Source organism: Rhinichthys klamathensis, unplaced genomic scaffold, assembly GCF_029890125.1.
Source record: "Rhinichthys klamathensis goyatoka isolate OS25496 unplaced genomic scaffold, OSU_Roscu_1.1 h1tg000036l_1, whole genome shotgun sequence".
Taxonomy (NCBI): domain Eukaryota; kingdom Metazoa; phylum Chordata; class Actinopteri; order Cypriniformes; family Leuciscidae; genus Rhinichthys; species Rhinichthys klamathensis.
In genome coordinates, this window is record NW_026606584.1 from 1203443 (window position 1) to 1229383 (window position 25941).

Consider the following 25941-nt stretch of genomic DNA (forward strand, 5'->3'; position numbering starts at 1 on the left):
CCGGCTCTGCTCTGCTGTTGGTGCTTAAATGCTCGCTGTGCTTCATTTACATGTATATTCAATTTGTGCTGTTTTTGTTCTTGCGGCTCTGCACTGCTATTGGTGCTTAAATGCTTGATGCGCTGCTGTACTTGCAGTACTTGCTGTACTTGTTGTACTTGCTGTACTTGCTGTACTTGCTGTACTTGTTTTACTTGCTGTACTTGCTGTACTTGCTGTGCTTGCTGTACTTGCTGTGCTTGCTGTACTTGCTGTACTTGCTATACTTGCTGTGCTTGCTGTACTTGCTGTACTTGTTGTACTTGCTGTACTTGCAGTACTTGCTGTACTTGCTGTACTTGCTGTACTTGTTGTACTTGCTGTACTTGCTGTGCTTGCAGCTTGCTGTACTTGCAGTTTGCAGTACTTGTTCTGCTTGCGGTGCCAAGCCTTTGAACTTTGCTGTACTTGTTCTAATTGCGGTGCCAAGCCTTTGAACTTTGCTCTAATTGCGGTGCCTTGCAGGGCTTGGCCCCGTGTTGCTGCTTGCAACTATATTGTAAATATGTCGTTGTTATTTTATTTTATTATTATTATTTGCACATAGGTTCTTTGCTTTTTTGTTCATAATGACTTTGTATGCTGAGATAAGCAAATGTTTAAATAAAACATACTTTGCTGAAGACATTAAGTTTTGGTAGGTGATTGGCATACTAGTCAAATAGCCTAACAGTCTGATCATGCATTGCTAGTGGTGATCAGGTAGGCATTTGTTTACCTTTGTTCATTGTTGTTTATCCATGATTTCAAATAAGAATCCCCCAATGGCTTTTTAGTGCAAATCATTAGCCCAAATTACACAAAGTAACTACTTGAGCACTAGTCAAATCCCAAATTACGCAAAATAACGAATTGAGTTTAAATCATTTGCTGACAGCTTGGTCCCCCCCCCCCCAGTTAAAAAATCCTATCTGCGCCACTGCTTGCAGCAACCCATTTTTGTACACCAGGGGTTTAAAAACAATTCCTTGAGCTTTCCCAGCACTGTCTTTTGGATGTGACAAACCCAAGTGTAAACTATACAGCATGGACTACTATAATAACATCTTCAACACAGTATTTAATTAATGTCACTTTATTGGCCAAGTAAACAGGGTTGCTGTGATCAGAAACTACCAATACAATGGACGGAGTATGTTTTCACCCTCTCTGTACTAAAGTCATAGATTAAATGCAATGTTACAACATACCCCTTTCAAACCTCCCACCCAAAAAAAAAAAAAAAAAAAGTCAGACACCACTGGAATTCTCTTTGCCCTCTTTATTTGAAGATCCATACATGACCCTCAAATCAGATTTCAAACATTGTGTTAAAACATACAATAAATCAAAGTGTGCACTACCTAGTAAAAATAAATTACTGAGGAATGTAACAAAAACTGTATAACATGTGTGCACTGTAATTGCTTTGACTAATAATATCAGCTGGATGAGCTAAAACATCCAGCTCTGCCATAAGCGAAATAAACAGTACAAATGAAAGTAATATTTTAAACAAGTCACTTGATTATCTGTAAGTGTCTAATAGCAGCAGTTGCTATTCTCTACTGGGGGAAGGAAGGGGGCATGGGGAATGGAACCATGGGCTGTGGTGGCTGCTGGTGCGGTTGAGGAGGATTAAATGGGTACTGTGGGTGGTTTATCCCATTCTGGGCCTGAGCCAGATTACCCGGGAATGACTGGTTCTGGAAAGTTTGATTCCCAAAGGCAGCAACTGAGTTCGCTGTGTTGTAGCTGGTCTGGCCATTGCCACCATAGCAATTACCATAGCTACTGCTGCTATTGTTACTTTTGTCATAGCTGCTGCCTCCATAGCCACCATTCTGCACCTTTGGTCCACTACCATAACCCCTGTCACAATCCCTATCTCTGTAACTACTGAAATCTCTCCTACCCCCACTAGAATACCTATCTCGACGATCGTCCTTATAGCCACTGCGACCACCACGAGATCGACCTTTAAATTGAGGGGAAAAAAGGGTAATTATTATTTAATTAATCTCAGGTTTCTAAAATGTTCTGTGTTAATTAGCAGCCTCACCTCCTCTGTCCTCTGCCATCTGGATCAGTTTTGGGTTGATGGCCTGGTTTGCCTCTCGGAGGACAGAGATTAGGTCGTTGGCCTGTTTCATGTTGTTGGGAGTAAAGAAGGTGTAGGCTGTGCCTGTTTTTTGACTGCGGGCTGTTCTTCCAATGCGATGAATATAGTCTTCAGATGAGTTAGGGTAGTCATAATTGATGACAAATTTGACATCTTCCACATCTGTAAAATGTTGCAGTGTGGCAAAAAGGAATGCAGACAGATTTTGCACACCACAACAGCCAGATCAAAAAAAAAAAGTTAGCAATAAGTACATTAAACAACTGAATGGAATCTGGACTGATAAAAAAAGTTAATGGATAAATTTAAACAGATGATAGTTTCTGACTCCATGGGAAGACTACTGTGAGAAGAGAGAAACGATGCACACTCTATTTACAAAAAACAAAACAAAAAAGAAAATGAACCTAAATGCGTTCCACCCTCCCATTTTTTACTAAGGCTGCACGATAAATCGCAATTAACATGAAATCGTTTAGTGCGATTATGAAATCGCAAAGGCTGCGATTATTTTTTTAAGCGCAGCTTGTCAATGAAGCATGGATCTGTGATCAGAACTAAATGCTGCTCCATCTGAAAGTACTGGGAGTTTTGAGTTGCTTATAACGTGCATGTTAAAAAGCAACATGCGTCAAACATCTTTCCAAACATATATGAAGCATTTATTAACCTCTTGCCCAACAAGAGACAACATTTAATAACATGTTTTTACTCCAAACTTACTTCATAACATCAGTTGAGTGTTTGAAAACATCCTTCTGTGAGATGATGCTTCTTACACAGAATAAGGCATATTATTTCTACACAGAATAAGGCATAGTGTTTCTATACAGTGATAAAGGCTATGTCGATTAGCATTGAAGTATAAATATACTTTATCATCATGAAAATACCCGAGAAGGCTTGAACTCAGATAAACCATATATGTGACCCCGCCTGTGAACCCCCGGCTAAAGTCGCAGAATCTAATTATGAGTAAAAGAGCGTCAAAGTAGTCATAGCCATAAAAATGACAAAAATAGGTCATGTGTGTTTATTGCTGTAAATGATAGATTAGTCCAAGGGTTTTGAAATGCAATACTCAAATTTTCCTTTATAACATGATAAATACTAAAATTAATGATTTTATTGACACTACGTTATACTTTTGCGAAAAAAAAAAAAACCGGACGTGGGCTTCCTAAACATTGATTTCAATCGTCTCTGGGTTTATTTTTCGGCGCAACAACACCTGCTGATTCTTATATCATTCAGTTCAGGGACTTCTTTTCTACTTATTTTCTATTAGAAATAGTAAACAGACCTTAATATCAATCCGCACCAGCGGCAATCAGGTCAACACGATGGAAAAAAAAGCGACTTTAGCCGGGTTCAGATGTCTGAGGAGATTTTTCGTGTCATCGCCAAACATTTAGGAACAGCTTATTTGTTTTGTAGCTCAGTATTCTGCCAATAAGATTAATCTTAACAGTTTAGGCCTGCTATGTGTCAATAATATAATTTGTTTGCTGGAGTAACGTTACTGCATAATTTTGACATCTGACATGGCAGCACCGAAGCATGAGCAGGAACGTAAAATAGCGGATTGCTTAAACAACTTGTTAGATATTAATCTCGGTGGAATTGCCCCAAATTATGATTTAACCGGTTTTATAGCGGATTATTTTCTGGAGGATGATGGTGATGATGAACAGGACACACTCTTTGACGAAACTGACTAGGAATTTAACGGTAAGTTTTTGTCATTCTTTTTTGTCAGTGTTCAGCCAATGTAACGTTAATGCTAACACAGAATTCATCCTGTGATGCAAAAATAGTGGATTTAAATGTTTATTACATTTGTTGATTGGGATTGAGTCAGTTTAAATTAATTACGTTTATGACATGATGTATATTTGTTTGATTACACTCTGAATTGAAGCTATGGCCATATATCCATAGCCTACCTGTTTCTTGTCCCTATGTCATCCCCTCAATTAATCAGAATCAGTCTGATATTTTCATATAAAATGATTCATTATCCATTTTAAATGTGGATTTACATTTAAATATATCTCATATCTACATTTAATTAATATATTACATTTAAATATATCACATATCTCATAAATCCATTTAGATCTCTTGCTTTTAATTGAACAAATTCTCCTTGTTTTTTCAGGCAGTGACCAACATGATGATGAGGACAATCTGGTATGCCCTAATCCAACAATGCAGAACAAGGTTCAGAGTGACGAAAACAACAAAGTTGTCCATGCAGAGGTGCTGACTCCTGCTCCACCCCACACCCATGGTGTTAGAAGACCAAAAAAGACCCCACATGGTCTTGCCAAAAAAATGAAAATGGCTTAGCTTAATTGACTGTCTCTATGGAGCTGCTTATGTACATACTCTTATTTCCAATTTTAATATTAATTTTAGACTTTTTAATGACAAAGTTGAATACTTTCGTGAATAGAATCCATGAGATTATCAAATATTTTGCATCTAGACAATTTTAGAATGTGTACAAAATTTGAGACTGACCTGTTAAAGGGATAGTTCACCCAAAAATTTGAATTCTGCCATCATTTACTCCCCCTCATGTTGTTCCAAACCTGTATGAGTTTCTTTCTTCTGCTGAACACAAAATAAGATATTTTAAAGAATGCTGGTAACCAGACAGTTGGCGGCACCCACTGACTTCCATAGGGGTTTTTTTTTCATAGGGGGTAAATGATGACAGAATTCTAATTTTTGGGTGAACTATCCCTTGAAATTGTATTTATTTATTTTTTACTCCAGATTTACTCAATGTTACACCATGGCTCAGTAAGAGAATGAGATTTTCTACCGAATAAAGTTATACAAATCATTCAACTGAATTGACATGGCAAGCTCTTGTGGTGGCCCCATTCGTTTCAATGTTTTTATGCTTTTAGCTTTTTGGACATGCGCATCATAATAAATAGGTCTGTTTTACAAAACTTAAGAATTTTCCCATAAATGTGTTTATATATCACTAAAAAGGGGAGAATCTCAGCTTTAATGTGGTATATGGCACATATGGAGGATAATTATGGATCAAATGTGTTGCAGTTTTAAAAATAAGTTGTTTTTTTAATCGGAATAATTCTCAAAAACATGATTTTCTGAGCCTGAAATTCAGCAAATCTTTGACATAGCCTTACTCAGTCAATATTAAGGATATCAATGTTATATTTTCACAGAATGTTCTTTACATTATGTAGGATGATTTTATGTAGAAAACAGTGAATCACAAAAAAATGACTTTAGCTGGGTTTTCACAGGCAGGGTCACATATTGTCGTAGTCGTGTGTTTATAAGTCATGTTTTATCAATCAAAGACTTTCAATATTCTGTATATTCAGCTACAGCAATAGTATGATCCCAATAGGGATTTCCTGGAATGGCTGCATTATCATACTTCTGCGGGGCATATTTGAAGTGTTTGCGCAAGAGCGCCCTCTGGCTTTCAGATGGAGCAACATTTACTACTGATCACAGAGCCGCTGCGCATAATTTTTTTTTTTTAAATCACAACCTTTGTCAAATCGCGTGCGGTTTAGTTTCGATTAATTGTGCAGCCCTATTTTTTTTACAATACGTTTTTTAGTTTGTTGAACAATGTCTTACCATTAAGGAGTATGCCACAATGTGCACAGTCGCCTCCTCATGTGACGATTGAGGACTGTTGGGTTGGTTTTGGTTCTAAAGGTCCTTTCTCAGCAGCACACTCATTAGAAGCTTGCTAATAAAGGCCGCACTGCTTAGTCTTGCCCAGACCCAAAAGACCAGTGCTAATCTGACGGCACCCACAAATCAAAGTTCAAAAACAAACAAAAGCCAAGTGATATCCAACCCATCTGCACAAGCTATCAAAGACGTATCATCATATCCCTCATCACAGTCTCGTCTAGGCATGATCTTCCCAAAAGCCTGTGTTCACTTGAGAAAATGTCTCGTTGGCAGGTCTCGACATGACTTTTTAAAAAACGCAGGCGAGGGAGGAACATCCAGCTTAGAAAATTTAGCTGAGCATTTTGTTTAAAATAAAGCTTTATGCTCCACTGTCTACAGGCGTCCCAGAGCTCCTCACATGTGCCAGTTGTCACCAATTGCGTTATGAGGAAAATAAACTAGCTTTCTCCATTTCATGAACACCAGGGCTTTGTATAAAGAAAAAAAGCAACTAATCAGAAAAGCTTTTTTTTGTGCATTTTGCTAACACCCCATGCTTGGACAAGCTCAGAACTAAAGAATCTGCCCAAATCTCAAACAAATGTCTTGCCATTCAGTGCTTTTACAAAATGCATGCAAGGCAAAATGGTAAAACCAGCAATAAGCCTTTTTTTGATCATTTTGGTAATTTGAGATGGAACATGGCTCGAGATGGAACTGGTGTACTTAAAAGGCATAAAATACATGGACAGAGAACAGAAGTATATATAAACGAGTTATAAAAAGGCTTAGCCACACTGCCTTATTGAAGATGATACTGGCACACAGAGCTCAACTTGGACACAGTCACCTCTCTATGCAACTGGGTGGCAGCCAGTCACCAAGTTCCAATACTCCTCCTTCCTGCTCTGCTGGCCTGGAGTTGTCATGCCTAGGCCCTGCCACAAAGACTCCACCTTTAGCTGAGAAAAACTCAGAGAATGCATAGAGAAGTTAAAGAAAGCAAAGCACTTTCTTTAAAAGTGAAACTTTGTTGGCTCTTAAGAGAGGACGCTAAGAAAGGTGTCATCTTGGAAGGTACTGACCTAATCCACGTGAGGCTACATCTGTTGCAATCAGGATGCAGGCCTTCCCGTACTTAAACTCTAGAGAGAAAAAAAGAGAAAGAGAGGGAGGAAAAAAGAGAGAACATTCAGAGGTCAAAGACAGTTTTACTTATACAAATTAACCCTTTAATTTTTAAAACTGCTGAACGTTAAAGCTAGCCTGGGAAAACCCAGACAACTTCCGGCAAATTTAGATTTGCTCTGCAAGTTAGTCTGGCAAAGAGCTCATTCAAGCCCATTTCTAATCCGTCGAAATCGCGGCACCAATCAGAAACGTTGGGGCGGGCTTTACACGATGACGACAGCACAGCGACGGTGAAGCAGATTTAGTACATTTACAAAGATGGATGCCGCTGTGGAACTAGGGGTGTGACGGCAGTGGCGCAGATAGGATTTTTTAACTGGGGGGGACCAAGCTGTCAGCAAATGATTTAAACTCAATTCGTTATTTTGCGTAATTTGGGCTTTAACTAGTGCTCAAGTAGTTTCTTTATGTAATTTGGGCTAATGATTTGCACTAAAAAGCCATTGGGGGATTCTTGTTTGAAATCATGGATAAACAACAATGAACAAAGGTAAACAAAGGCCTGATAGTATGCCAATCACCCACCAAATCTTCATGTCTTCAGCAAAGTATGTTTTATTTAAACATTTGCTTATCTCAGCATACAAAGTCTATCATTATGAACAAAAAAGCAAAGAACCTATGTGCAAAAAATAAAAATAAAATAACAACGACATATTTTCTACTGTGGCTGCCCTCCTGCAGATCCTCACTTGACTGACTAGGGCCTGCCTTACTGTCATCAGAAATCGCCTGAGGCCAGGAGGACAACAGTTTAAATCTTATAATTTCAGTTAACCCTCTATACCTCTATATAATGTGAATATCAATGTGAAGCAACATATTCCTGATCATTAATGGCTAAAACTACTATTTCAAAAATGTCTAAGAATAACTAAAAAATGTAAATTTAAGTGTTAATTACAATTTTGTTGCAATTTATAGATTAGAAATATCTTTCAAATGATGTATGACATATTAAGAAATGTTTTTCATAGCCCATAATTTAAGAATCTATATCCTCCTTTGCTCCGTACAATAAAAAAAACATGATTTCCTGCTATAAGAGGATGTCAAAAGTTTATGTAGGCCTTTATTTGTTGTTTGCATAAACTTTCTACCACACAAATTTACTTATAGTGGTTTACACGACAGTGAACATACCTCATCAATTTATACAGTACAATGGGTTAAATAAGATAAAACATTATTTCCTGACGACGATAAATTGTTTGATTTATCCAACCATTCTTTTTGTGTTCATTCATTATTTGTCTCTGTCCACTCACCTAAATGCATAGTTATGGTCTCCACATTTTGCTGTTTACTAAGTGCAAAAGCCTTATTGTCAGACTAGCTATTCCCCTTAACAAATCTAATCTGCCACATCTGGGAAAGTCAACAGGCATAGGATACTTACATTGTTTGTTTTTTGAAAAAACGAGGTGATTGTTTTTGTTTTTTGTCTCTTCATTGCCTTTATGTGGCATTTATACAGTCGATTTTGTTCAGTTCAGAAAATCACCGACTCAGCTCAGTCATAGATGGTATATGACAGAGATGGGACCAAGTCACACATGTGCAAGTCTCAAGTAAGTCTCAAGTCTTAACCTTCAAGTCTCAAGTAAGTCCCAAGTATTTTTTTCCTGGGCAAGTCAAGTCAAGTCAAGTCACAGGCTATGTCAAGTCAATTCAAGTCAAGTCCTGTAGTAGGTCAAGTCAAGTCCAAGTCAAGTCACCTTATTATTGTAATTTTACCTGCAGAATTTGATCTATGGGCGTCAGTTTGGTCTGAAATGAACAGAGGCGCATTCGGAAGTGCATTTGGGAACAATGACGCATTCATTCACTTTTCTCTTTCACGCAGGTCATGTTTTGAAAGATGGTGTCCTATAGCTTACTAATTTAAAGAAATAAAAATGTATACAAAAATGTGATGATGTCCGACTTCTTTTATGAAGAAGAAAGCCTTAAGTTTTCAAAAAGCATTAGACATATGACCCACTATTCTGCTTCGTGTAAGTTATCAATGAATTCAAACGTGCTTTCACGCGTTGGCTGGCGCTGAGCCAGAGACATAACGCCGGGTTCACACCGGACGCTGAAGCGACGCGGAACGGAAATTCACGCGCGGACCGGCGCGTGCCTGTTCACACCAGACGCGTGTTCTTCGCGGAGGTCGACAAGCGCTTCTGCTCAGTTGTTTATTCAGAGCTATTTTTTTTTTTACATCATGGGTAAGTAAATAACCTCATAATATAAATACAACATGTTTCTGTAACCAATAAGTTTGTGCCTCTCCCTCTCGTTGTTTCCCTGTTTGTTTGTGTGTTCGCATTTGTCACTCGCGGTATTTTAATTTGAAAATTGCTTTTATTTTGACAATTGACCGGATAGTCGAGTGTTTCTTGGTGTAACTTCCTTCCGGAATTGACGCGGATCACTCGCGGCTCGCGGAAAAAATAGACCAGACGCCGAAACTGGCGCTTCACGGCGCGTGCCGCCTGCGCCGCACTGCGGCGCTCCGCGTCTGGTGTGAACGACACCATAGGTTAACATGGGCGCCGAAAGGAAGCGGCCTCCGTTCCGCGCCGCTTCCGCGTCCGGTGTGAACCCGGCGTAAGCCTTGTTTATACTCGACGCGTCTGCAAGAGCGCGAAGTGCCCTCGGCAAAAATGACGTCATTGCGGTGTGGGCGGTCGTGCGCGTTGGGTGCGCAAGACCCCATTTCGCCTGGCGGTGTGCACGGCACTTTTTGTAACATCGCGCGCGGCGCCGCATCCGAAGATGAACGACTTCGAGCCGAATCTGGCCGAACTGGTATGTCTGTACCACCATGTTTATGATCCTTCTATACACAGAGACATTTGCATTGATGGGCGACCATAAAAGCCTCTCATTTTGTGAATAGAAACACATTTACATTAAGCACCCAGTTTGCACTTGTATAAAGTAACTGCTTACATTTACAAAATAAGCCTACAATAGCAGAAGTAAGCCCTGCTGATGAAATTAAGGTTTAAACACTCTTCAATAAGGCTTCAGTTGTTTACTAGTTTACATGCAGCGAAAGTACAATAAACCTACTGCATTTATTACTCTTTTTATATGAATCAGAAATTAATAAACTACTAATAAATGGCAAACTACTTCTTCACTGCTGATTCCTGGTGGTTTAGAGGAGAATTACTCCGAGTCGCCCCCTGTCGTTTCACAGAATAGCACAACGGCGAGCGCGTCAAGTATAAACGCCTCGTCCATATGGAGAGGTCCGCGCGCAGTCAGCGGAGACTCGCGCTCGTGCGGACGCGTCGAGTATAAACAAGGCTATACGCTCTCAGTGCTGTCATATATCACAACTGTTCAGTGTTTTCAACCACATAATTTTTATTTTAGGTTTCAGACATTTAAATACACATAAGTACTAGCAAAAAAAAAAAAGTGTATTTTGTAAAATACACACTGATGTCTACGGAAGCGTCAATAATAATCCTTTCCATTATAATAAGACGTCACGTTTTATTCATATCAGATACACATTGTGTAAGTATAGCTTTACATTTTACCCTATTCTTCTCCCAGTTCACCGGTCACTTAACGTTACTTTCATGTATTTCGTGAGAAGTTGAGAAATTGACCTGTTGTAAACGTTAACATGGCACCGCCCATTCGCACATACAGCTCAACTAACGCGATCATTATAAAGGTGTTTAAACAACAAAACACATCCACTTACACATATTTGACAATCGGAATATCAGTGTTGTATGTTATAGCTAATACATTTGTGAACATTTTGAATAAAACAGGAAAAATGACATAAAAGCAGATCATCATTCATTCAGCGCTGTGTTGTGGTTGCGCTGTGTCACGTGACAAGCAATGACGCGTCACCATGGAAACATTAAAGTGAGTGATAGGTTCTAAATAACGGTCGCCTAGAAAAACTCACGCTGGGGGATCAGTTAGAATAGTTTAAACTTACTTGTGAAAGGGTTAATGACTACTTTAGCTATTATTACATTAGCTAACTACCAACTAACATTAACAAATTGACAAGCACTTACTGGGCAGAATGGCTCTTCAAATGACGGACGAAATTGGAGGTTGTCGTCTGGCTGTCCGCAATATTAATGTTGCATGTCTTGCAAAGCGCTGTTCGTCTTTTGCCATCTTCTGTGAATAATTCTTGAAGCCGAAAGCGAAGACCCTCGGTAGCCCTCCGGCCGACATTTTGATGTGATATCTGATCTAAGTGGGCGTGGTGTGCGTAAGGTACGAGAGGGCATGACTGATGATAGTGTCGTGATCAACTTAAAAAAAATATATAATTTATATATTTTATATTCAAACTGAAAACATGATGTGATTAACACTCAAGTCATTCAAGTCATCGTGTCTCAAGTCAAGTCAAGTCCCGAGTCTTTAACTTCCAAGTCCGAGTCAAGTCTCAAGTATTTCATTTTATGTCAAGTCAAGTCACAAGTCATAAAAATAGCGACTCGAGTCGACTCGAGTCCAAGTCACCAAGTCACAAGTCCCCATGTCTGGTATATGATCACTATGGTTACCGGTTCGCTCCTACAGGCACGATAAAGGCAGCTACTAGCTCCTCATAGGACCCTGGCGACGTCACTCAGGAGGAGTCGTAGCACACACACACACAGAGAGAGAGTGTAAACGTCGGTGGCATGAAGACATCGTGTGTTTATTGACAACAGAACAGCGTGTAGTGAGAACGTAGGTACAAAGTAATGGTGACCGGTGTAGATCAGCCTGCGTCTGTCCCGACCCGATTCTGAAGCAGCGGCGGGCCGGGACACTCTACTTTGGCTAATGTACATATAGCGAAAACATTGGTTAATCCTCTGTTTTACCGATTTTTGTCACCTTTTGTAGGGATAGTGAGGGGGGACGGATCGGGTCACTATAAATCTGGGGGGGTCATGTCCCCCCCGTCCCCAGTGCCATCTGCGCCCTTGTGTGACGGTTATAGTTGAACACCGTCATTAGAACTCTATAACCGCCAAAACCATGGTATTAAAATATTTTTTTCACAAAAAATTTGTATCATAGAGACATAGAGCTGTATTAGCTGTATTATAATTTCATGACATAGAGCTGTATCAGTATCAGTGATACTGACCTTCATTCATAAAAAGATGCCATTAAACAAGTATTTAAAATATACTGTCTTTATGTTGTCTCTACATTAATTTGGATATTAACTGTGAAATGATTACATTATAAAATATATCAACTAAATATAAACCTTTAAAAGCTGTGTTTTTAATTGTGATTAACCGCAGAAAAAAAAATTGTGATTAATCGAGATAATAATCGATTGACAGCAGTAGTATACTTTATAACCACAATTGTTCATCTTGTGCTGGTCTGTGACGCGCCAGGCATTACGTAATCACGTTGGAAAGGTCACGGTGGACGTAGACTGAAGTTCGTAGACAGGAAATTTTCATTTTGAGGTGAACTAATCCTTTAACAAAATAGAGTGTAGCATTCATTAGTGTTGTCAAAAGTACTATTACTTTGGTACCAAGTTGATACCGAATTTGTAAAAAAAAGAACAATGTCTGTCAGCCAGTACAAGCTCCAGACCATAAATTTAGCTGGGGTAGATTCTGGGTTGTAGCACAAGCTTAAGCTACATGATTAATATAATTAATATACAATTATGATTATACTGAAATAAGTCTTATGGTTTTGGAATTACCTGAGGGTGAGTAAATGACAGAATTTCAGAATGAACAGATTTAACAAATTCACGCAAGCCGACATTGCAAAAAAAACTATAAGAACAACAAAAAGAAAAATATAGCTGTATCTCTATATGTACAAAGCTTTGATAAGTTTGGACCTTGTACACGCAAGATAATCGGCATAATGGGCCAGACCTAACAAATATATTGGAACGTATTTGCTGGAACGTAAATATAACAATTTAATGCATTTGCTTTGATATCTTTGTCAGCATGGTGTAGAGCGGATGTGTGCAAAGTTTGGTAACAACAATGAATCTCTGTGGAGTTACACTTGAGATGTACACTTGTTAGAGCTTAAAAGCAATGATTCAGAAAAGAGAAGAATTCTGATTGTACACACATGGTTGCAGAGTTAGTGAATATGTAAAGTTCCTTATAGTGCAACTTTTGTGGCCAATATTCAGTCCTTCCAGAAAAACGCAGAGTTTTTTTGTGATTGTTGCGGGCAAAAATCCTTGATTATGCGGCCCGTTTTCTTAAAAAATGCGATGGAATATGCGGGATATTTATACAATTTTATGAGAGGAACTTGCAATAATTGCGGGAACTTGCAATAATTGCGGGAACTAGCAATAATTGCGGGAACTTGCAATAATTGCGGGAACTTCTAGGCTACTACCTTAATGTAAAGAGTCACTTCTTATTACTTCCTATGATAAGCAAGCATACTACATCACAGAAAGTGCTGGGAATATTTAAGTTCTCATCTTGTTTTATTTCAGACCTTAATAAACACATCAAACTTACAAAACATTGATGAGTCAAACAAGTTCTGTAGCTTTACAAAAGGAATATGCTACAACTTCTGTAAAAATTAATAAATAAAATATAAAAAAAATAAAGTGTGCTCCTGTTTTACAGCTTTTCAATGATGTTCACGTCGCGTAATTACGTCACTTCATAACGTTCCCATGGCAACAGAGGGAAATGGCTGCTCTTGTGTGAAGCAAACAACATTTTTCAACTTTCTGCGTGACTTTTTTTGCAACGAAAATGCGAGGATTATGAAATCATGCAAGCCCCGCATATTTTGCACGGAAATCTGCAATTTATGCGGCGAAAGTGCGGCGTATTTGAAAAAAATGCAGCACCCGCAAAAATATGCGGCCTTTGGCTGATTATGCACTAAATCAAAACATCACCTCCTCTCCAATCAGCTCTACGAAACCTTTCAGTCTGGATTCCGCACTCATCATTCTACTGAAACTACACTACTCAAAGTAACAAATGACCTCCTGCTCGCCTCTGACTCTGGTTCCCTCTCCATTCTCCTCCTACTTGACCTCTCTGCCGCCTTCGACACCATTGACCACTCCATCCTTTTACAACGCCTACAACATCTTGGCATCTCTGGTGGAGCTCTCTCCTGGTTCACCTCCTACCTTACCAACAGATCTCAATTCATATCCATCAACAACTGTACGTCTCACACCATACCTGTCAATCACGGAGTCCCTCAAGGCTCGGTGCTAGGTCCCCTTCTGTTTATACTGTACATGCTTCCCCTTGGACTTATCATTCATAATCATGGATTAAAATTCCATAGTTACGCAGACGACACACAACTATACCTCAGCACCAGATCCATCACTCCTGCCACAGTATTAACCATCACAACCTGCCTCTCTGAAATAAAATCCTGGATGAACGCCAACTTCCTTAAACTCAATTGCAATAAATCGGAAATCATCCCAAATCACAACATTGGTCCCAAATCACTTCTCCCCTCCCAAGACTTCACTCTCTCCGTCGATGGCCATACAGTTACCACCTCTCCCCAGATCCGAAATCTTGGTTTCATTTTTGACCCCACACTCACATTTAAGCCCCATATCAGTCATATCACCAAAACTGCCTTTTTCCACCTACGTAATATTGCTCGTCTACGCCCTACCTCTCCACATCTGCTGCGGAAACTCTCATCCATGCATTCATTACATCAAGACTCGACTACTGCAATAGTCTCCTATATGGTCTCCCATCCTCTGATATAAAAAAAACTGCAATACGTTCAAAACTCCGCTGCCCACCTCCTCACCCACACCCGCTCCAGAGACCACATAACCCCCGTCCTTCAACAGCTTCACTGGCTCCCTGTACAACAGCGCATCCATTACAAAGTTCTGCTCATCACTTACAAAGCCCTCAATAACTTGGCACCTCCATATCTCACAGACCTCTTACAGCATCACCGCCCCTCCCGACGCCTCCGCTCTGCCGACTTGGGCCTTCTCAAACCCATCACCAAATCAACGCACCGAACTTTGGGGGACCGAGCATTCGCCATCGCTGCCCCCACCCTTTGGAACTCACTCCCCATCCACATCAGAAACTCGGACTCACTGACCACCTAGAAAAAACTGCTCAAAACCCACCTGTTTCAGCTCGCCTACAATCTATAATTAGCACTCTCATCATTGTTTGTTTGTTTCATTTGTAAAGCGTCTTTGAGTTCCTTGGAAAGCGCTATATAAGACTTATGTATTATTATTATTATTATTAAATCATGCGATCGCATAATCGCGTTTTTCTGGCGGGACTCAATATTCAAACACATGATGTACAAATATGCCCAATTTCGTAATGATTGGCCATTCAAATAGGACGTTTTTGAGCTTTAGAAATATTACTTGAAGTCAAAAAGGTTGAGATCCACTGACTTAAAGAACCTTTTTTTTTTTTTTTTGCTCAGACTATCAAAAAATAGTTCTATAAATGTTGGATGTTACAGGGACTAATAAATGCAAATGCAGAACACAAAGATACACAGAAGTGGACGTGGGCAGCACCCGAGAAAACATCACCCGTAGCACCTGGTTGTAAAAACAGAAAAGTTATCAGTGCAAGAAACATGATCGATTTTGTAATGGTAGATCAAAGATGGAGAAGTTCGTTCACAGATACTCGCAGCTTTCCTAGTGCAGCGATCGGATCAACAGATCACAACTTAGTTTTAAGTAACATCAAGGTACGGTTTCAAGTTCATGGGGCCATTGGAACAAGAGCTAGAATCGACATAGAAAAGCTGATCCGGCAGCCTAAAGTGAGGCTTGAATATCAGATAGCCTTAGCAAATCGATTTGCCATGCTTGAGAACCTACCAGAAGATGTGGACAAAGCACTAGATGTAGTAAACTCTAACATCCAAGAAGCAGCGAAAGAAACAATTGGGTTCGTAAGGAAGAAGAAAAAAACATGGATTAGTGAAGAGGTATTGTTGCTCACTGACCAAAGAAGAGAGGTGAAGGCACAGCTGAATGCCAATCCAAGTCTAAAACCCAAGTACAAACAATTAATTAATAATAATAATTAATAATTCATTACATTTATATAGCGCTTTTCTCGGCACTCAAAGCGCTTTACACAGAAGGGGGAATCTCCTCAACCACCACCAGTGTGCAGCATCCACCTGGATGATGCGACGGCAGCCACATTGCGCCAGAACGCCCACCACACACCAGCTTACTGGTGGAGAGGAGACAGAGTGATGAAGCCAATTGGTATATATATATGGGGATTATTAGGAGGCCATGATGGACAGAGGCCACTGGGCAAATTTGGCCAGGATGCCGGGGTTACACCCCTACTCTTTCGAAAGACATCCTGGGATTTTTTGTGACCACAGAGAGTCAGGGCCTCGGTTTAACGTCTCATCCGAAGGACGGTGCTCTTTGACAGTATAGTGTCCCCATTACCATACTGGGGCGTTAGGACCCACACAGACCACAGGGTGAGCGCCCCCTGCTGGCCTCACTAACACCTCTTCCAGTAGCAACCTGGTTTTCTCAGAAGGTCTCCCATCCAGGTACTAACCAGGCTCAGCCCTGCTTAGCTTCAGTGGGGAACCAGTCTTGGGCTACAGGTTGACATGGCTGCTTTAATTATCTAAAGACATTAAAATGGGCCTAGTTAGATGTCGTCAACAATGGACACAGCGGCAATGTGCAGAACTCGAATCAGCCAGTAGAAAAATTGACTTGCGAAAGCTATTCAGCAAGGTAAAAGAGATTTCGGGCGGACTGGCACTCAAAGTCCGGAGCGCAAATGTCAAAGATGAGACAGGCAAGCTGCTCTCGAGTGAAAATGAAATCAAGTCTAGGTGGCATAGGTATTGTAAGGACCTGTACAACCAGAATGTGTCAGTGGATAAAAGTGTGCTCGAACTCTGGCCTTCGAGTTTACACAATGACACAGAGCCGGATATTTTAGAGTCGGAGGTGAGAGTGGCAATCGACAATCTTAAACAACGCAAAGCATCCAGAGTCGATCGTATAGAAGGGGACCTAATTCGGCTAGGAGGCAAGACACTAGTTAAGGTAATGCATAACATCTGCAACAAAATATGGAAAACCGGGCAATTCCCTAAACTGTGGACACTACTTGATAGTAGTCATCCCTAAAAAAGGCGATACAACAAAATGTGAGAATAATAGAACTATCAGCCTCATTTGTCACGCTAGTAGGATTATACTGGAAATCATACGTAGCAGGATGAAACCGCGTATCGAAGGGCTGATGTCAGAAGAACAAGCCGGCTTTAGGCCAAGTCGGGGTACAATCGAGCAAATATTCTCACTAAGGTTATTGGCAGAAAAATATACCAAATTGCAAAATGGCGAGCTGTAAATGATCTTCATTGATTTCAAGAAAGCATTCGATAGAGTGTGGCATGAAGCGCTTTGGGCGATCTTGCATCACTACGGTTTGCAACCAAAGCTGATCGGTTTGTTGGAAGACCTATATAAACGGGGTTTATATAGGTCGGGGTTAGACAGGGTTGCATAATGTCACCAGATCTATTCAACCTGTATCTGGAACACATCATGAGACTTGCCCTAGATAGACAAAACATGGAAAATGTCGGAGCCAGTGTCGGCGGAAGGCAGCTCAGCAACTTAAGATTTGCAGACGACATTGGTCTCATAGCTGAAACTCTGCAAAATAGCCAAGTATTAATTTGGACAAGAGATCCACAATACAAAGACTGAATGGATGCGGGTAAGATCAACACCTAAAGAAGAGATCAACACCTCTTTAATCGAAGCAAGATGGCGGCGACATAGATGTAGCGGCTCAGTGCTCTCTCAGTTGGTGCTATAGTTTGCGTTGTTTTTTCGTGTTTATATATGTCCTGAGTGTTTTCTGTCAGGCCAATAACATCTACGGTCGGCACGATCTCCTTAAGATAGGAGTCTGTTACGAACAGAATATTACAGCCAAGTTTCTTCACACACACAATATACCGGAGGAGATAGCACGGCACCCCGGCTCCTCGTGGATTATCATCCCCGCCGGAAAGAGGCGAAGGCGGCGTAGAGAGAGGAGGCAGAAGCGGGGCTGCAGGGCTGGCCCACTCGCCAGGCTACGGAGGCAGCCACTCAAACCTCCGCTTCCCAGCCTGTTTCTCGCTAATGCGCGATCACTTGTCAACAAAATGGATGAGCTGAGGCTACAGATTGCAACCAACAACACCGTAAAAGATTGCTGTATTCTGCTTTTTACGGAGACCTGGCTTCACCCACTCATCCCGGACTCGGCGATGGAGCTAACAGGCTATACCGGGCAGCGACAGGACAGGACACCGAGCTCCGGTAAGAGCAGAGGAGGGGGGCTGTGTGTGTACGTGAATAACAACTGGTGTACTAACACAGTAACTGTGGACAGTCACTGCTCCCCGAACTTGGAGTATGTGTCTGTGAAATGCAGACCCACTTATCTCCCGAGAGAGTTTTCTGTTGTCATGATAACAGCTGTTTACATACTGTACCACCGGATGCTAATGCTAAAATGGCTAGCAGTCATTTGCATAGTAGCATTACCAGCCAACAGAGTAAATATCCTGACGCTGTACACATTATAGCGGGGGATTTCAATCACACAGACTTGAAATTAGTACTCCCTCATTTCTATCAACATGTTAAATGCACAACTAGAGGAAATAAAACTCTGGATAAGGTTTACTCTAACATCCAACTTGGTTATAGGGCTGAACCACTACCCCACCTGGGCCAGTCTGACCATTTGTCTTTGCTGTTAATTCCTGCATATGCCCCCCTCAGGAAAAGTACACCCAACATCACAAAAACTATAACAATCTGGCCTGATGGAGCCATGCACCGGCTGTAGGACTGTTTTGATAGGACCAACTGGGATGTGTTTTTACATCAAGACCTGGAGATGTTTACGGACAGTGTACTGTGTTACATACGTCACTGCATAGGCACTGTTACCGTGGAAAAACAGATCCGGGTCGATCCCAATCAGAAGCCCTGGATGACTAGGGAGGTACATCGGCTGCTGAGGGAGAGGAACACCGCCTTCAGGTCTGGTGACCAGACCCTTTACACGGTGGCCCGGGCTGACCTGAAAAGAGGCATCAAAAGGGCCAAGTTGGATTATCGGCGGAGGATTGAGGCATATCTGGGAAGTAATGACAGCAGGTCGGGTGTGGCAGGGAGTCCAACAGCTCACCAATTACAGGTCCACCGTAGGAGCAGCTGAGGGTGAGGCCTCGCTGGCAGAGGAACTGAACACTTTCTTTGCCCGCTTTGAGGTGGAACCAAGTATGGCAGCGACACCACACCCCACGGTCCATAGTAACTTCACCTTCACTGAGCATGAGGTGAGGCGTAAACTACAGGCCGTGGACCCGAAGAAGGCTGCTGGGCCAGATGGCATCTCTGGGCGTGTTCTAAAAGAATGTGCGGATCAGCTGGCTGGAATCTTTATGAGGATTTTCAACCAGTCCCTGGCTAAATCCACAGTCCCACCATGCCTGAAGTCCTCCACCATCGTCCCCCTGCCTAAAAAACCTTATATTTCCAGCCTCAACGACTACCGGCCAGTCGCACTCACCCCAGTGGTGATGAAATGCTTTGAAAAGCTGGTCCGAGGTCACATTACATCATGCCTGCCAAAAAGCCTGGACCCACACCAGTTTGCATACAGAGCTAATAGATCCACAGAGGACGCCGTAGCTACAGCCCTGCATGCTGCATTGTCCCATCTAGAGCAGCAGGGGAGCTACGTACGGATGCTCTTTGTGGACTATAGCTCTGTGTTTAACACCATCCTTCCTCAAAAACTGATGAACAAACTGATGGACCTAGGCATTCCATACCCCACCTGTATGTGGATTAAAAGCTTTCTCACTTGTCGCACCCAGAGGGTGAGAGTGGGCCATCATACATCTACGGCCCTTAGTCTCAGCACCGGCTCCCCACAGGGCTGTGTATTGAGCCCCCTGCTGTACACTCTCTACACGCACGACTGCACCTCCACCCACCACAATAACATCATAGTGAAGTTTGCGGACGACACTACAGTAGTGGGGCTCATCACTGGAGCAGACGAATCAGCTTACAGAGAGGAGGTTAAACATCTGTCGGTGTGGTGTAGGGAGAATAACCTTCTCCTTAATACTGTAAAGACCAAGGAGCTGGTGATTGATTACAGGAGGGAAAAGACTGACATCACACCACTCATCATCGGCGGGGATCGGGTGGAGCAGGTGTCGGACTTCTGTTTTCTGGGTGTGTACATTGAGGACGGTCTGACATGGAGCGTAAACAGTGTGAAGGTGCTAAAAAAGGCCCAACAACGTTTGCACTTCCTGAGGGTCCTCAGGAGAAACGACATCACTCAGAGACTGCTGTTGTCCTTTTACAGGTGCTCCATAGAATCTATCTTAACATACTGCCTATGTGTGTGGTTTAGTAGCTGCACAGTAGCCCAGAAAAAGGCTCTCCAACGGGTCATTAACATGGCCCAGAAGATAGTCGGTTGTCCCCTCCCTACAATGGTTGACCTTCACAGTGCTCGCTGTGCCAAAAAAGCTCAGAGCATTATTAAAGACACTTTCCATCCCGGTCACTCCTTGTTTGAACTGTTGCCATCAGGCAGACGATACAGGACAATCAAATCAAGAACAAACAGACTTAAAAACAGTTGTTATCCAACAGCAATAACCACACTTAATGCCATAAAAAAACATTCATAAAACAATACTATATAGTTAGATTGTGCAATAACTATGACAGAATGAATGGTGGTGTGTGTGTGTGTATCTCCAATAAGATGGGGAGGTTTTTATTTTGTTTTTATTTATTTTTTTATTTTATTTTTTTATTGATATTGATTTATTGATGCACCAACTGTTTGGCACTTTTAAATTTCGTTGTACAGGTTACAATGACAATAAAAGGATTACGATATCAGAAGGCGAGGTAATTGAACAACAACACATCTTGCTGAGAGGAGAACCGCTCACGGAAGTAAAGACCTTCAAGTACCTGGGAGCAACAATAGCTGCAAATGGAGACTGTATGCAGAACTGCGACAGCGCTCAGTTCAATGGGCGATCTCCAAAAGACATGGAAAGGCAGAGGAATCAGCATACATACCAAGATGCGCTTGTATAAAGCACTGATCCAGCCAAAAGCGCTATACGGCTGTGAAACTTGGACCCTTAAAAAAGCGGAAGAGAAAAAACTCCTTGTATTTTCTAAATGGCTGCCCTAAGGAAGATACTCAGGGTTAGTAGATTAGACAAAATCCGTAACGAGATAATACGACAGCGTACGGGGTGCCATCAAACGATTGTGCAAGTAGTACATGAGAGGCAGCATAGGTGGCTAGGGCATGTGCTGAGAATGAACGAAGACCGTATAGCGAGAACGGTACTACAAGGAAAAGTAGATGGTAAACGAAAACAAGGAAAACCGAAGACCACATGGATAAGATCAATCAAATATCGGACAAGTATGAGTTTACACCAGGCATCAATTGTGGCACGGGACAGAAATATTTGGAGAGAACTAGGTGAACGTATTGGAGCCCACGTCGGACTCACCAGCTGAGTGCTGATGAGGCATAGAAGAGAAGAAGTGTTCTTTATGACAGAGAGAGAACAGCGTAGTTTATGATGGGCACAATCTCAGATTTTTTAGCTTTAGACCCCGATTCCATCTAGTCAGAGGGCATCAAGCATGTTTTTTAAATGATTTTAGAGCAAATTTTCATCTGCCACGACTCACGAGTCTCCTCACAACAAGGCATGTTTCTGCATATGCTTGTTGGGTTTCAAAGTCTTTCAGGCCACATACACACTGCAAAGATTCTGGAGTGGCAACCGCATTTAAATGTGGGAGTGAATCCGCTAAATCATTGTTCCGTGAGTTACTCCTGAAACTGCAATGAATGTTAGTGATAATCATAATATCAACAGAAAGAAAACAAATGCCAAAATAGATACAGCATGTGCATTAGGGATAAGCATGCAGACTACGGACCTGACACAGCAATATTCAGCCATCAATAATTTGTCTACTTGCCAATAAACTTAGCTTTAAAAAGCCTCTACATTTAGATAATAAAATACTCTTTGTTCTCTTATATTTTTGTTCATTTTATTAGTGACTTTCACTTGACCTTTTTGGTTACTTAATTGAAAAACCGTTTGAAGGCATGCTAATGCTTCAACATATTACTTACATTTATAATCATTAAATTCAATTATTATCATTAATAGTTAACTGTGGTGAGCAGGACGAGGCCTAGGGACGTGAGAGAGCGGTGCGAGGCCGGTGGCGTGAGTGATAATGAGCGACACCTGTGAGAAGCACCGGTCTCGCATCTCTCACAGAGGAGCGGAAGGATAAAGGAGGAGCGACGACAGTGAAGTTCGAGAGAGGAACAGGCCTGATTTTATGTTGTGTTCTGTTTCTGTTTTATGTGGCCAGCAGTCGTCCGTGAGGGGCTGCTGGCTTATACTTTCATTTTGTATTTGTTTATTTTATTAAACTTGTTGAACGTTCACCAGTTCCTGCCTCCTTCTTCCCATAACATCTGAACCCCGTTACATTAACTTTATTTTCAAATAGTTAAATAAAATGTTAAATAGAGAGTGAGTTCCAATAATTTTTGCATTGGTATCAATTTATACTGAGAACTGTGAAATGTTACTACTTTGGGTAAAAAAAAAAAGTCAAACTCCTAAATGCCCACCATTCAGAACCCAGTCTCTTTCCTGCTGATTCTTGTCTCCATGAATCCCCATGGCAGGCCAGCTGGAAGACAGAATATTCCATCATAAGATAAAGTGAAGGTCATCCAAAAAACCCTTATAACTCATGCAGTACTGTGGTCTCTTACCCATCTCTCCTCATCCTCCTGGTCAACTCATCACATCTCCTCTTTGTCTCCACAAAAATGATTGTCTTATTCTCCTTCTCACTCATTATCTCCTCCAATAGCCGCAGAAGTCTGGAGAAATAAGTAACACCAATAATATTAATACAGTTGTTTTTGTAGTTTTTATAAAAATTATACCCAGAATATATTACTACAGTAATATTATTGTGCTGTAAAAATAGTATGTAATAATAATAAATAAAATTAAGAGCTAAGCAATAGGGCTGTCAATCTTCCTCTATAATACTATTCGAATTCCATTCCTTATTTTATTTAATATTCGAATAATATTCGAATATTAAATGTTCAAATTCATCCTATTATTAATATTTACGACATTACTCAGGCTTATGGATCGCCAATGCCACTATAGCATGTGGTTGTTGTTACACGTTCTGTCCACTAGAGGGATATCTAACATTAGGTACAATAAACATTTTATTCGTGCTGAATATGGTTGAAGTTTTCGGTAAAACACCACCAAAAATTCTGAAACTTATATCGTTCTTTTCAGTTCGACTAGACGGTTCCAACGAGTTTGGTGCTCGCCGAATCCGTTGAGTTTTCACCAAGATATTTGCGCTTCACGGGCGCTTTTTTACATTGTTAAACATTTACCATTTTTGACAGTATTGTTATGATGATACAGCGTGGATAACGTGCACAATTGTGTTACGATTCAAAAACGTTATTGTTCATCAGACGAAACAAAAGCATTTCATTTTCACATGTGTGTAAGCCAAGGTGGCGAGAAAGGCAAGATTCCATATAAAAAAAATTAATGAATGGGAATAGGAGCAGGCTTCACTCAATGATTAAACTTAAACTTTAAGAATGCTGGCCTGATGATTAGAATATATGACGTTAAACAGGAAAGAGGCCGCACTGTGCATAAATTGTTTTATTTGCACAAACGCGTTTCGGCGCGTGCCTTCTTGAAACGCGTTTGTGCAAATAAAACAATTTATGCATAGTGCGGCCTCTTTCCTGTTTATATATATAAAAAAATTAAAATATACATAAAAAAACAATATTCGAATAGTAACTTCAGCATTCGAATAGTATTGATTTTTTTAATATTCGAATTATATTCGAAATTTTGGAATTCGTTCCAACAGCCCTACTAAGCAAGCATATCAGGATCAAGCATCAGGCCAACTGCAAAAATGTGTATAAAGAGGTATACTTTGAAAGGCTCACGCGCTCAACTGCGGAGTGGAAAATTAAGACCAGGCTTTAAAGGAGAACTCTGGGCAATTTTTAAGTTAATCTCGATCGTTACACCTTTGTGAGTAGCCTACTGTCTATATATAAAAAAACTAACCGGATCGGTGCTTGCAACACGGAGCTGTTCCCGCAAATGCCCAGAGCTCCCACTCAGCTAAAACGGCAGTTATGGGGGCATAAACAAAAAGAGTGTCTTTGTACCTCTTAACAGACACATAATGCAATTAAAATGTCTGTCCAACATGAACAGGGGCCTTACATGTGAACAAGATGCGTTTAGCAACTTAGCCATTGTTTAAATTCACCTAAATAGTGTACAGACGGCAAGCTGTAGTCTCGCGCTGAAGTCCCGTGGGAACTCAGTTGTAGCTGGAAAAGGTAAACAGTGTCCAGGTGGGAGGAGCGTAGTGTGTGAAGAGTGATAATCGGAGTTGCTTATAAGTGAAGAAGAAATGGTTCGTGTTTGTGCCTTTCCGAATTGTGGCAACAGAATGTGAAAATATAAATACTTAAATTTTCATTGTCTTCCTTTCCATGACCGCGAGATTCTGCAGTTGTGGCTAGTTGTACTTCAACTTGATGTGCAAACTCCCATACAAGTACTACGCGCTAAAGATTACCGCATTTGCAGCGAACACTTTGACAAGGATGACTACACAGACACAACACAGCGGGGCCGGTTGAAGAAAAAAGCCATTCCGTGGACGAAGACGGGTGCAACCAGTGTGGAGGTAATGTAAACTTTATTTATCCTTCCATTTGGGCACACGCGGCTTGAGGAGAGATTGTGCAGTAATGTTTTTGTAGACTTATTTGCAAAACTTTAATTATTTCACTAGCTTCTATTGAATTATATTCTCCATAGTTACGTTACTACAAGCTTCTTCACTTGTAAGCAACTCCGATCATGCTCTTCGCGCTCCTCCCACCTGGACACTGTTTACCTTTTCCGGCTACAACTGAGTTCCCACGGGAGTTCAGCGCGAGACTACAGCTTGCCGTCTAAAACACTATTTAGTTGAATTTAAACAATGGCTAAGTTGCTAAACGCATCTTGTTCACATGTAAGGCCCCTGTTCATGTTGGACAGACATTTTAATTGCATTATGTGTCTGTTAAGAGGTACAAAGACACTCTTTTTGTTTATGCCCCCATAACTGCCATTTTAGCTGAGTGGGAGCTCTGGGCATTTGCGGGAACAGCTCCGTGTTGCAAGCACCGATCCGGTTCGTTTTTTTTCTTTCTATAGACAGTACTCACAAAGGTGTAACGATCAAGATTAACTTAAAAATTGCCCGGAGTTCTCCTTTAAAGGTGCATTGCGCAACTTTTCATGTTAAAAATACCTGTTTTTCTATCCTATACATGCTTAAAGAACTGCCTGATGGGCTGAATGAGCCCTTCTCTGCGCACTGAGATTGCCTCTATAATCCTGTACAGTAAAATATATAAGAGGGATTCGGGCTCGAATTTGAGACTGGGCGTGACGTCATGCGCGTTCACGCTCACCAGGCTATGTCTCGCAGGTTTGTGTATTCGCCGGCGCCGCCATTCTCTGCATCAGCGAAGACAACTCGTGCGTCAAAGCCCAGATAGCAAAAAATATCGGCACGGCTTCTTTTTGCCGCCGGCCCCAAACTGTCGGCTATAGGTGCGCCCCGCTGGCGGAGATGAAACGTTTGCCGCCGAATACGTCACTCCCATTTCTTGCGAGATGCCGCCGGCGAACAGCCGCCGGGCCGCCGACTTCAT

General features: G+C 41.2%; 1 protein-coding gene across 1 annotated transcript; it reads right to left on the reverse strand.

The window, feature by feature from the left end:
• Positions 1–1583: 1583 nt before the first annotated feature.
• LOC130081149 (probable ATP-dependent RNA helicase DDX5) lies at positions 1584–25941 on the reverse strand. Its single transcript, XM_056246109.1, has 6 exons — positions 25802–25941; positions 22924–23034; positions 22777–22838; positions 6907–6966; positions 2081–2302; positions 1584–1996 (listed from the first exon to the last, which is right to left on the reverse strand). Exons 1-6 carry the CDS (start codon positions 25939–25941, stop codon positions 1584–1586), a joined length of 1008 nt encoding a protein of 335 aa, XP_056102084.1.

Coding starts and splice junctions, on each gene's coding strand:
- LOC130081149 (XM_056246109.1), bottom strand. CDS start 25,941: ATGAAGTCGGCGGCCCGGCGGCTGTTCGCCGGCGGCATCTCGCAAGAA. Junction 22,839..22,923: donor AGGAGGATGAGGAGAGATGG/GTAAGAGACCAC, acceptor TCTGTCTTCCAG/CTGGCCTGCCATGGGGATTC. Junction 2,303..6,906: donor TGTAGCCTCACGTGGATTAG/GTCAGTACCTTC, acceptor AACATTTTACAG/ATGTGGAAGATGTCAAATTT.